This window comes from Prenolepis imparis, unplaced genomic scaffold, assembly GCF_030444845.1.
Source record: "Prenolepis imparis isolate NDT839.2.m4 unplaced genomic scaffold, iyPreImpa1.0 SCAF_13, whole genome shotgun sequence".
Classification (NCBI taxonomy): Eukaryota; Metazoa; Arthropoda; class Insecta; order Hymenoptera; family Formicidae; genus Prenolepis; species Prenolepis imparis.
Window position 1 is genome coordinate 6,757,060 of NW_028141171.1, and position 13,036 is coordinate 6,770,095.

The window sequence follows — 13,036 nt, forward strand, 5'->3', positions numbered from 1 at the left end:
AACTGTCTTGTTCGAGCGTCCTCATCGGTTTGCTTCCTGATGAAATCGGCGGAAAGTTTTGATTTTGACGAGTCACGTGCTATCGTGATTAGCAATGACGCGAAGCTCCAAGATCACTTCGCCCTTATCGTTGCCGTTCAGTTTCATCAATTTCCGATTTCCTTGCGGAACGAGAATGACGTCGTCGAAGTTGCCTCTTCTGATCGGAGTGGACTCGGTTAATCTGTAGTACGCGATTGGTCGATTTGGGTCTCTGTTTAAATCGATGTACGGTTTTTCCGGTGCGACGAGAGTGAACACCTAACGAAATAGATACAACACATACAAATTTTGCTATTTAGATAATTATAATCTTTTACTAGATTTTAAATAGAATTTTTTCAGCGTATAATTATTCACTGACCTTTCTGGCCGGAGATACGACGTTCTCGTTCTCGACCGGATCTCCCGCGGAGAAGGCCAGGTCCAGATCGCGGGATGCTTGTGGCTCCACGATCGGATAGATCGCATCGTTGTTTCGAGCCCCGTCTAAATTCTCCAGATAATAAACCCTGCCATCGGCATAGCTCGCGGTAGAGACGGTGACCACGAAGAGAATAACGTTCCTCATATCCGACAGCAATTCGCTCGAAGATACGACCCACGAATGGTCCGCGATGATAATGGAACGAAAGTTTCGGTGCCGTGACGGATACCGGACTCGTTAATCCGCGGTAAGACGATTATCGCGTCGTCGCGTTGTAGAAGCAATTAATTAAACACGTGACGAAAAAAAAAAAAAGGGAATGACGTTCTTGCGTGGACGGGATTAAAATGTTCCCATTCGCGCTGATGGCACTCGCAATCGGATCTCTCTCCTGCGGATAATTCCAAATGTCACATATCTCTCCGGTGAACCCTAAACGCGCGTTTGTTACAGGGATGTATTAGAAAGAGATATATATATATAGTAACTCTCAACAGGTGAGATAGCCTCGTGTAGATAATAAGCTTTCCGATGCATTGTGTTTAATTTTAAGACCTTTTGTGAGTCTTAAATTCTCTAAAAAAATGTTTCTGAAATAATTCGTATTGTCGAATGGATTCGCGATACAGCGAACTCTCGTTTCTTAAATAAGGGTTGAGGGTGTACACACGCGTTATTGAGGCGCAGCGAGAGATTAAAAACGACTTTTTCCAAAAGGATCGCTTCCATCGCGAACCGGGGTAGTTGCATCGGCCGGCCCGACCATCCTGAATAATGCATGAAATTTGTTCCCCGGAATCGAATCGCGCCTCGTCACCGGCGCGGCGGCACGACGACAAGAGAGCGGGCATAAATCTAAATAATTTCAACCCTCGAATTTTTATTATTCCTATGACTACGATGGCGCATGCACATACACATACACATACTCATACACACCTCTCCGCGATCCTTGAATATGCATGCGTCGCGCTTTCCACACTTCACCAGGAGTGTCGAGACCTTTGTGCAACTACCTCGTCCCCGGCCTATGCACATCGCGCTTCTTGCATTGACCCTCGTGCATACTCGTTAGCATCGCCGTTACATCGTTACAAACGTTTTACAAGAGCGTAATTCGAGGGGGAGGGATTTATCAATTTTACTATTAGCGTTCTCTCCCCCGCTCGGGTTTAAAATGATGACGCATTGACTTTTATAGTTTGTACAAAATGATGAAAAAAAATACGAGTCTCTCTCATCGAACATTATACGTACTGATGAAATGTGGTCTCGTGTAATATTTTACTCGGGGAAATTTATTACGGTGGATATAAAATACTTTGTAGATTAAGGGGGATGCAAGAGTCCTGATATTTTCCACGATCTATTCAATGCGTACATGTTTATCGTGACAATTTTTTTAAAAATCTAATACGTTCGAAAGACGTCGCGTCCTAAGGAAAATCTAATATCGAAATTTTCCGAGAAGTCAGTCATTACTCACCCGGTGGATCGCGATAAATCACAGAAGGAATTAACGAGCGGCGAAGATGACACTTGGTCCCCTTCCTCATCTCGTCCTTTTCCTTCGCCATTTTCAGCCCCGCCGGTGAAATATAGCCGGCAACTTTTCTCATACTTGAGAGTTTTCCTCTGCACGGTGTACCGGAGAACGCTGCGAGAGTAGGGGGGAAGTTATGAAGTGGTCGCGGGATGAGTGCTATAACGTAACACCGCGAGGACGAGAGGGGTGGAAGAGAGAAGGGACGATACATCTGTCCGTGAGGTTGATATCAAGAGCGATCAAGAGGACTTTTCGCAAACATTATCACCTTCCTTCGTGATTCTTCCCTTCGAAAATTATTATTCGTGTCATCGCTTTAGAATCTACAAGATAGCGTTTTATAAATTATCATAATTGAACATAAAAACGGAGAAAAATGTATGTGTTGTGTGAAACAAGTCTATAACAGATAGAATATACCTTTTTATAATTAAAAAATTTAAACACAATTTGTGTGAATTCTTAACGGGAATTATATAAGGAATAAAAAGAGAGAAAGAGAGGAAAGGCGATATAGTTAATTAACTTAGAATAAGGGTCGAGATTCGCCATGCAAAATAATTGTTTCATAGATTTTTATTAGTTTGTAATACTGCACGACTTTCGATATTTTAAACTATTTTCACTAGAGAACATACGTCGCGTAACAATTTTATTTAAAATTATGATACAGCATTTCTACTATTTAATTTACATGGTTAATCTTTACAATCTCTACTAGGACCCTTTCTCTAGGATTCGAGATCAAATAATACATAATGATCGTATACAAGAGACATATTCAGTCGATGTAGTCAACGATGGTGCAGTTACGCGCATTTTACGAAATAGAACGAAATTAAATGCCGTTCCATATTTGACAGATCAAGAAACTTACCACGGCTGTAACGAACTAAGAAGAGAGTATCCAAGAAGAAAATTTCTATATATATATGCGTGGATGCAAATGAGAGAATACTCAACAATATTCGATATATAGAGTCTGATCGTAAATTTACACCGAAGACGCACATACAAGACTGTGCATAATATTAACAGATAATAGAAAATAGCGGCCCTTTCGTCGTGGACGCATGAATTCTACTAGTATTTGGCAGTTTCGATTTCGATTTACGAAATGTCTGCCTTTTATTTGGTTTGCGCACTAACCTTCTTACAAATCTCATTGGTATACTCGCTGCATTTTGCAGTACCGCCTAAATCACCGGTCAAATATTTCGCTTCCTTGATGGTATCGTAAGCAGCATTCTCGATGATCTTCGCTTGGTTGTTGAGGCCCATATGCTTGAGCATCATCACCGCGGAGAGCAATAACGCCGTGGGGTTTGCCTTATCTTGTCCGGCAATATCGGGTGCCGTTCCATGTACCTAGAATATAATCGAAAGTAATGAAATAAGATTAATAAAAAATTAATATAAAATTCATTTGCGTTTTTAATAATAATAGCCATACCGATTCGAACAAAGCTCCATTCAAACCGATGTTTCCACTCGGTGTGAGACCGAGACCTCCGACGAGTCCAGCGCACATGTCGGACAAGATATCTCCATATAAGTTAGGCATAACGAGCACGTCATATTGACTTGGATCTTGCACCATATTTAGGCAAACTGTGTCCAAGTATTTCTCTTCGAACTTGATAGACGAGAATTTCTGTGCGGATTCTCGACAACACCTCAAGAACAAGCCGTCTGACATTCTCATGATATTCGCTTTATGTACAGCGGTAACCTATAGAAAGATTTAATCAGTTCACTTTTCGCCTTTTGCGCGCATCTTCATATACGTACCTTTTTCCTATTATTGTCTGTGGCATATTGGAAAGCAAATTCTGCTACCCTGAGAGAAGCCTCTTCCGTGATTAACTTAATGGACTGTACAACACCTTCTACGATTTCGTGCTCTATACCCGAATATTCACCTTCTGTATTCTCTCTGATAGTGACGACATCGACATTATCGTACAACGTCTTGTATCCTTCTAATGATCGACATGGCCGCACATTGGCATATAAATTAAATTCCCTGCAAATATTTGCAAACAGATAAGTTGTACAGATAAACAAGACACGTGTGTATTTATCTTATTGTTAGAACGTAAGGTAAATAGAACAGCAGATACGATGTGAACCATTTAGAGCAATCACATGTAATTATTAAAACATTGTAATTATGTAATCATGAATTGCTGCAAGATACAGCTGTGTTAAGATTCAGTCAATATTCTCTGCAGAGTTAATTTTAACTACATTTGATTGCACAAGAATCATGGACTTACTTTCTGAGTGCAAGATTGAGAGATCTATGACCTTTCCCTATCGGAGTCATCAAAGGTCCCTTCAGACCAATTTTATTCCTATTGACAGAGTCGATGGCTGCTTGTGGTATACCAAACCTGCCATCCGGTCCCTTCACCGGTGTCACATCAACTGATTCCCATTCTATCGGTACCTGTTATTATAGATAAATTTTTATAAAAAAAATAAAGAAACCTGTATGTTGAACTTAAATATTAGTATTTAATTTATATCAGGGGTCTGGATTGAATATATATTACAAATTAGGTAATCATGTTATGCAATTCAAGCTGTTTGATTATTGCAAGTTGAGCAAAGTGTTGCAAAGATGCTTTTAAAAGATAGCTTCTTTCAATTTTGTGGATTTTTATAGTAGAAAAAATATATATACATATAACAATTATTATTATTCGAAATATTTTAATGACAAAAATTGATTCTCTCAGATTACACAAAATATTCACAATGCAAAAACTTGACGAGCAATTCATAATTCATTAAAATTACAGCGAGAAGTATATGAAATGATTCCGACAATTGGATCCAATTATAAAGAGTAAGATTTAAATTAACGTCTCGAGGCAATAAATTGAGTCACTTTATGAGTGCAAATTGCAATTATTCCATAATCAAGCATAAAATAGCAGCGCAAGGAGTGTGTCAAAGTGCCAACACCACATCTCACCTTGCCAGCATCGAAGATCTTCTGCACCGCAGCAGAGATCTCGGGTCCGATGCCGTCTCCGGGGATGAGAGTGCATTTGTGTACCTGGCTGCTGTAGAGCCGCGCACCGGTGAGCTTCGAAGAGATCTGTTAGCATCGACATACCGTTAGAAGCTGAGGGATGATCGAAATATATACAGAATTTCGATTAGTCCAATTTCGCGCGCGCGACGCGAACAAGAACGGATTTTCGATTTGAACACAATCGCGAGATCATATCTTGAAGCGAATAAACTCGTCGATTAGAATCTCCAGTTTCGCAGCAGAGAGGAGAGGACGGTCGAGGCGGAAAACAGGGGAGGCTGTTACCGAATTAGAACGTTGAGCTATACCGCTATCGAAGATGGGAGCATAGAGACGAAGATAGATGTATGAAGAAGAGAGAGAAAGACAGAGGAAATGGCGACAGAGCAAAAGCGAGACGGAAGATGTACGGTACGTGCGATGCGACCCGCGAGGAGTTCTAACCTTGCTCGGAGCTGTGGAAGGACGTGTAGAGGCGGGCGGGATGATGGTTACGCACGACGACAGTTCCTTGCATAATTTCGCGGACGGCGTGACTCACGGCTCGCTACTTACTGCTGTGCGAATCCACTGGGCTGCCATCGCCGGGCGGGAAGAACAGATAGCGAAAAAAAGATGTACAACTCGCGCTCGCTCGCGATTCGCTCTGAGGTTGAGGTCGCGCAGCAGCAGCGAGGAGCGGGAGGAGGTACGTCAGAAGGAGCGAGCGCGCCGCGTCTCGCCATTGGCCCAGCTGACCGTGACGTCACGCGACGTCTTCTGCTACGACGGTCACGATTCGGAGATGCGTTCGGAAATCTTGCTCCCGTGAAATCGAGCAGCGTTCGATTGACCAATCAGGACGAAGATTCTTTTCTTCTGATTGGTCAACACTACTCTAGGATTTTTGAATGTAGAATTTTTGAACACACCTTTGATCAGCGCGCGAATGATAAAAACGTCTGCTCTCTCAGCTGTTTGGAAATGAAAAAATGATATATGAACTCGAATGATGATAGAGAATAAAGTGGACGGATGACAGGATTAAAAATTCGCTGCATCGCTGTTCGCGAGAAAATTCCGGAAAGAAATGTTATTGATAATTATAAATGCATTTTAATAATTATAATATCGATTTTTTAAACGCGTATAATAATTTGGATCACGTTTTTTTAGAGGCAACACGGGACGTTTCGCGATTGTTGAGAAAAGAGTTCGATATTTGTCAAGCGAAGTGACATCCGGTGCGACTAGCAATTTCCTGCGACGGCCATTTTATACGACGCTCGGTGTACATTCGATCATTCGATGTACTTTTAACAACTAGTTTGTAAGATTGTGTTCAAGAGTATTCGCGAAAACCGGTTTTCGACAAAATGATAAAGGCGGAAGAGTAAGTACGATATTTTCCGGATCATATCGCGCAGTGAGATTTCACGTTTAACCCATCCGCGAAATCGTGTGCATGTGCAAACAGCGAGATCCGAGATGCAACGTAGCCGATGTATCAATTTTGATGACACAAACGTTGTTGCGATGAAATTAATATGTTTCTGTATATCTCCTTCTTGACATTTTGCAGTACTTTAATTGTATGGCCATTAATTGTACGGGTTAAATGTATCACAAATTTCTTGGTCTTACTCCTTTACTTCATGTACTTATTTTTTCTTATTTCTCCATCATATGCGTGTCTTTTTTTATATTTATATTTGTTTAGTCTCGTTGTTCGAGTGTGTGTGCTGTGAGAAAGATTTATATTATGTATTTACAATAAATTTCTTGTGTGTGTGTGTGTTTGTTTGTGTGCATGTATATGTATATTTGTGTGCATGTATATGTGTATTTGTGTGCATATATAAACAATTACTTTACATATGTGATTGTAGCAGTCAACCACAGAATAATGATGACAGAGACAGAAGCAGAGAACGTGACCGTAATCGAAGGTCGGACAGACCAAACCGTATAAACTCAGCTAGCCGTGACCGTAGCAGGGAGAGAAATGATCGCAGTGGCAGGAAAGCATCTGACAGACGGATTTATGTATCAAACATTCCTTATGATTTTCGCTGGCAAGATTTGAAAGATCTGTTTAGAAATGAAGTTGGCAAGGTAGCGCATGTAGAGCTTTTTACGGATGAAAATGATAAGCCCAGAGGATGTGGAATAGTAGAATTTGAAGATTCAGATTCTGTGAAAATAGCAGTAGATAAAATGCATCGATATGACATTAAAGGGAGAAAGCTTGTTGTCAAAGAAGTAAGTACTGTAATTTTCTAATTTTTAAATATTATTTTAGTAATTTAAATTAATTTTATATTAATTCACCTGATTTATTCAATACTGTTTATACTAATAATAATGAATATACATAATTATTAATAATTGTGTATAAATTTATTATATATTAATAATAATAGTGTTTAATTACAAGTATTGTATTGAGTATATTTTCTTTTATCTTGCAGGATTTTGATGTGGAACGTGATAAGTATGGTCGTTTAGCTACTGGTCGTAACAATGATAGAAATCGAGATGACAGATTCCGAGATCCTCCCAGGCCGCAAGGAGGTGGAAGGCAAAATATGTCTGCACCCAGTGGTGGCGGCGGTGGTGGAAGTAGTGGTGGAGGCGGTGGAGGCGGTGGTGGCGGAGGCGGCGGCGGCGGCGGTGGTGACAATAAATTCGGAAACACTTACGGACTTAGTACACAATTCTTAGAGTCACTAGGTATCAATGGTCCTCTGGTTACGAGGGTTTTTGTCGCCAATGTTAGTATAACACGAGTATATAGTTTAAGAAGCATAATAATAATTATGCATTGAGGAAATACGCGTTTTATTGATTGTTTTAGTTGGATTATAAAGTCGATGAGAAGAAGTTGCTTGAAGTTTTTAAACTGGCGGGAAAAGTATTGCATGTTGAATTGGGAAAAGACAAGGACGGTAAATCTAGAGGTTTCGGAGTCGTCGAATACGATCACCCAGTGGAATCTGTTCAAGCCATCTCGATGCTTCACAATCAACAGCTGTATGACAGACGTATGACTGTTAGGCTTGACAGAGCTAATGAACCTGACATGCCACCTAAATTGCCGGAAGGTAATATTTATCAATTTTTTAAGTAATATATGCTCAGTGTTTCTTATAAATTTGTATGCTTTGTAATCGTTCGTTTACGTTGTAATAATTCCAGGTTTGAAGGGAATTGGTATGGGACTCGGAGCTGGTGGTAACAGATTGTTGGATGTAGCTAGAAACATTCCCAATGTTCAAGCGAATAATCCACCGGTAGTGAATCCAATTTCGGCGCCTGTTTTAGCAGCTGGTGCTTTTGGCGCTGGTTTGAACAATGTTGTACCTGCACAATTAGGTGAATTATACGTCTATTCTCATAAAGATAAATTAAAAGATTCTCTTGAGTGCGAACGGAAGATCGTGTCTGTTCACAGCATCAGCATTGTCAAATACGAATGCCGCGGCTCTTCAGGCTAGTCTTGCCGGTGCCGGTTTGGGTGCTAATCTCACTACTAGTTCATTGTTGAATTCATCACTGACGAATGAATTGGCATCGAATCTGAACAATTTCGGCGGTGGTGTGGGTAGTTTGAGCGGTCTTCAAGCATCTTTGGCTGGTGGACAAGGAAATAATTCGTTTACCCCTCGTGGATTATCAAAATTGGATAATGACATAGGATTCGGCGGTAACAACACCTTTGGCGGTTCCAATTTTGGTAACAGTGGGAGAGATTTCGACGGTGGATTCAGTAGAGGAGACGGCGATCGCGTTTCCGGCGGTGGTGGCGGTGGTTTCTCCGGGAATCAAGGCCAAAGTGGTGGTGGCAACCGACAAAATTCCAACGGTTCACGACCGATGTCAGATACTATCCTCATAGGCAATGTACGTATTGTATTTGCGCATCATATATCCTTTCTTTCAATTTTCCTTGCGATTTAACATCTAATCGTTTTTCTTGTTATATAGCTACCTCCAAACACCACATGGCAAATGCTACGTGATAAATTTCAAGATGCTGGAGAGGTAAAATTTGCAGAAATGAGAGGTGCTGACATGGGCATGGTACGATTCGCATCTGAATGGGATGCTGAGCGTGCTGTGAGTATCCTTTTTCAAAGCGATATTTAGATATTTTCTTAAAGAGAGTTATTTGAATTGCGTGAGCATTGTTTATTTTTAATTTTATAAATTGTTATATGAGATTCAAAGTAGAAAAGGGGGTAGACGATCATAATAATTGTTCATATGCTAATCATACATAATTACTTAGAAAAAGAAAATGTTTCCGTTATATGAACGAATTTTCCTTAATAATGGTATTTAGCTATGATGAATCGATCACGCATTGATGGCAGGACGATTGATGTGCGTCTATACTAAAAAGGCCAAGAGGTAGGCTCGACGGATTCAAGGTAACGTTGACAGAAAAAGATCATATCGCCGAACTTTCGATGCTTAACCATAACTTATTGACGCAGCGTAAGGAAGCTGGGTGTTTGTGTGTCGTCTGCAGGATTGTTCCACTCCTGATGACAATACTCGAAATCCTAGTTGTCTGGCAGAAAACTTAGGACAGTGAATGCGAAGTATCTGTCTTCAGAAGATCAGCAAGTCGTGTTTAATGTGATGGCTACTCAACGTTGAAACGGTCGTGTCGACTACTGACGATCACCCTCGCACTCCCTCTCTTTACCGTCTCAACTTTTCGATTCTTACATTGTTTATCACGAAATTATCGTTCCTTTTTACAGTGGAAGTCTTTACTCTAATTGTTCACTTCTTAAATCAGTTTTTTCTAGCGATCCTGACTATAGTTGCTTAGGCTTAGGTTTCATGATGATCTTACTGTAAGTCAGTAGGTTTCTTTTCAGTGTGTAGGTTATTTACAGTTACTATTTACAGGTTATTTACAGTAATTAGTAGCGAATCTATAGTCTGTAAGCCTTTACTTCTTAGTTATGTCATGACGAGAGAGATTGATCGGTTCTCCATCGTTCCGGTCTAAAGTGATGCTTCGCTCGCTTCACACAGCTGGGTCCACACCAAGCAAGAGATAGAAATCGAAAGGATAATCTTTCGATCGTAAAAATGCACTTTTAAACGCTGTAAAATCGTTATTCGCTCGAATAGCTAAGACTCCCGGCTTGCGAGATATCATAGGTACGTTCGTTTACAATCTTATTTTATGCAGATCATGGACTATGTGTGTTCGGATTTTTCATCGCATTGTTCGTACTTTCTTATACGTAACGAAAGGCATATCGTGATGTTTGAACAGGGAACAGCGTTTCGTCGCCATGATTTCTGCGAATCACATAATTTATTATTATTATGATTATTTTTTATTTTTGCTGTACCACACTCGTATTACTGTTGCATCGCTATAAACGATTTAACGACCTAAGTGCAGCATATGAGAAATTTCCTATAGTCGTCATTTTTTAGGAAGATTCTTTCTCGGTTCAAACTCGCTTCGAGACTTCGGCGAACGAAACATTGGATGCCTTTATAACACTGGATGATTAAATTCGGCTAAATTGTTCAGCGTTTTATGCACCGTAGTATGTTTACCAAAAAGTAAACTTGAAGTAAAGAAATTTCTTTAGAGACGTCGATTTTACGACATTTTAATCTTTTTTGTCTATACTTCTGGAAGACATTTTAATTGCTTCTTCATACAATGGACGGAATCGCGCATTTGTAAAAGTTTCCGGGATATTATTTTTTGGTAAACATAACTCTTCTCTCGCCATGTAGATCTCGAGGAACATTCTGTGCATTGTATAACTACTCTTGTATAACTACAGTCTCAGTGATTTAATAAAATCCAAATCCGTTTTGACTACAAAAAAAAATATGCTGGTCGTTGTGTTTTATTTCTGTGCTGTTGTATGAATTTTTATTATAATGTTTTTAAACGGCGTCATTCTTGTGTCGGTTTGGATGGATCTTGTCAAGTGAGTTTAGCACGTGTTTAAATGTAACGCGTTTGAAAAAAAAGAGTGTTCTGTAAACACGTTACATTTGAACGAATACGAGTCCATTCGTTTATCAAGACATCTTTAAATACAGAGATTATCTTCCGCATATTGGGACGTCAATAATCTGCGCAGTGGAAAAAAATGCTCGTTCACACATCATCAGGTGAGATATTTTTTTCAGAGGATTTTCTTCTCCGAATTTCCAAAGACCTTCCGAGAAGAAAGAGAGAGACAGAGACGATTGACAATTATCTGTTCTGTTATTAAAGATGTTTATTAAGAGCAATTTAAAAGCAAAGCTGACCAGAATCTATCCGTATGTAATGTTTGTCAACAAAATATGTTCTTCGTCTCCAAATAGCTTTTAATGGTATTTTATATGGATGAAAATGAGCTGGATATCGATGAATTTTAATAGAAGGATGACCGAAAAAGGGGTGATGTTAACACGGGATGTGTGATTTTCGTCGTTTCTTCAACGTGGTGCGGGTGATTCTGTGTGTAGAACTGTAGAATTATGGACGGCGAGATCTTCTATGCGTATCGATGATATTTGTATTCTATTCCAATGTATAGTTTTTGTTACAATCTCTGTTGTCGATCTGTCGATCGCATGCGGGACTTCGCATCTTTCCAGAGCTTAAACACAATAATCCTAATGGTAAGTGTGTGTTCTTGAACTTCCACCTGCGATTGGCGATAAAAAATGCGCACACACTGGTATTTTTTTTTAACGTCTGAATTATTCCATCCATTATCGGCGTTTAAATTAAATTTCCACGTGTTCGAGGAGAGATGTGGCTTTGTCCTTTTTTGTTATTATTGACATTACGATGTTAGTCAGAAGGCTTTGATACGAGAGTTGTCCTATGACCTTGTTTTATTCTCTGAAAAGTGAATTTCGCTAATTAATAAGTCCGCCGATTTAACAGGGATCAGGAAGTGTTTGTTATTTGCCATTATGTAATATATTTATATATATTTATATATATTTATATATAAATATATTATATATATTTATCGTAGTATAAAAATTTAATATTTCGCATTAAGCATTTGACGTAATATATATATATATACACATTATCGTATAAGGAATACTTTTATTACACCGGGGCATATAAATACAATCTGGATATCATTAATTATTTCCACAGGTCACGATCGAGAGATATCTGTCCCAACGTGACAACTCAGGTAAGTTTTAACAGCCGACAAACAGTCACCTCACGCAAATATGTTGTTCTTCCAGGAAAGCTATCGCGAGCGACGTCGAATCTTGCGGGACGGTAAGTTGCAGTAGAATAAAAAAGACAAATTATTGAAAAATCATATTTTTTTACTTGTATTTTTTTTAACTTTATCTTTACATTATAAAATAGCTTTTGGATTAAGTGTAAAGATACTAATATCTTTGTAGAGAATCGCGACGTTCTAGTGTAACATGACAATAGTAAAGTATCAATGATTTGGACGCGGCGTAAATGTGTCAGTAATAAGTTAAATGATTTGAGAATGCAACATGTAAAACCTATATAAAATCGCGCAATATGCACGGACAATTTCGTATAAATTCGTCTTTATAGTGTAAATAACAATCGCGTTCGCGTTTAATAAAAGGGTACTTCGTTTAAGTAACATCGTTCAACATCTCGAAAGCAAAAGGCACCTTAAACATCACACGCCTATTTGTGTATATATATTTGGATATAATTATGTAACGACGTGTCTCTTTATATAGTCTCTATATCTGTATGGATTATCACATTTTTGAAATAAAGGCAAAGAAAAACTTGTCGCTTATGTGTGAATCGTCAATTCCGATTGCTCTCATTTACCCTGGGGATATTAATGGATCGACAAAATATCATGCAACTCGCGTAATGTGTTTCGAAGCGCGCTAGAACGAAAGATATAAAACGCAACATACGGCAATTTTGTCTCGTAATCGTTTCTTTATACACAGAGCAGAGTATATGTAAGTGTAGAATAGCATT

At 39.2% G+C, this 13,036-nt stretch overlaps 3 protein-coding genes across 9 annotated transcripts; 1 reads left to right on the forward strand and 2 right to left on the reverse strand.

The window, feature by feature from the left end:
* Positions 1-60: 60 nt before the first annotated feature.
* LOC145944877 (uncharacterized) lies at positions 61-2,430 on the reverse strand. Its single transcript, XM_083053506.1, has 2 exons — positions 404-2,430; positions 61-300 (listed from the first exon to the last, which is right to left on the reverse strand). Exons 1-2 carry the CDS (start codon positions 608-610, stop codon positions 73-75), a joined length of 435 nt encoding a protein of 144 aa, XP_082909632.1. The 5' UTR covers positions 611-2,430; the 3' UTR covers positions 61-72.
* Positions 2,431-2,570: 140 nt separating this feature from the next.
* On the reverse strand, positions 2,571-5,771 carry Idh3a (isocitrate dehydrogenase [NAD] subunit alpha, mitochondrial). The gene is made up of 6 exons (XM_083053500.1): positions 5,614-5,771; positions 4,996-5,121; positions 4,292-4,464; positions 3,804-4,038; positions 3,466-3,744; positions 2,571-3,380 (listed from the first exon to the last, which is right to left on the reverse strand). Exons 1-6 carry the CDS (start codon positions 5,638-5,640, stop codon positions 3,141-3,143), a joined length of 1,080 nt encoding a protein of 359 aa, XP_082909626.1. The 5' UTR covers positions 5,641-5,771; the 3' UTR covers positions 2,571-3,140.
* Positions 5,772-6,269: 498 nt separating this feature from the next.
* On the forward strand, positions 6,270-12,848 carry Rump (heterogeneous nuclear ribonucleoprotein rumpelstiltskin). 7 transcript variants are annotated; one of them, XM_083053493.1, is made up of 9 exons: positions 6,270-6,430; positions 6,927-7,299; positions 7,509-7,811; positions 7,895-8,141; positions 8,236-8,412; positions 8,492-8,940; positions 9,025-9,160; positions 9,383-9,470; positions 9,537-12,847. In XM_083053493.1, exons 1-8 carry the CDS (start codon positions 6,414-6,416, stop codon positions 9,436-9,438), a joined length of 1,758 nt encoding a protein of 585 aa, XP_082909619.1. In that variant the 5' UTR covers positions 6,270-6,413; the 3' UTR covers positions 9,439-9,470; positions 9,537-12,847. The 7 variants fall into 7 exon arrangements, with proteins under 7 accessions (XP_082909619.1, XP_082909620.1, XP_082909618.1 ...); XM_083053494.1 differs by having other exon boundaries at positions 9,572-12,847; XM_083053492.1 differs by having other exon boundaries at positions 9,383-9,450.
* The last annotated feature ends 188 nt before the right edge of the window (positions 12,849-13,036 follow it).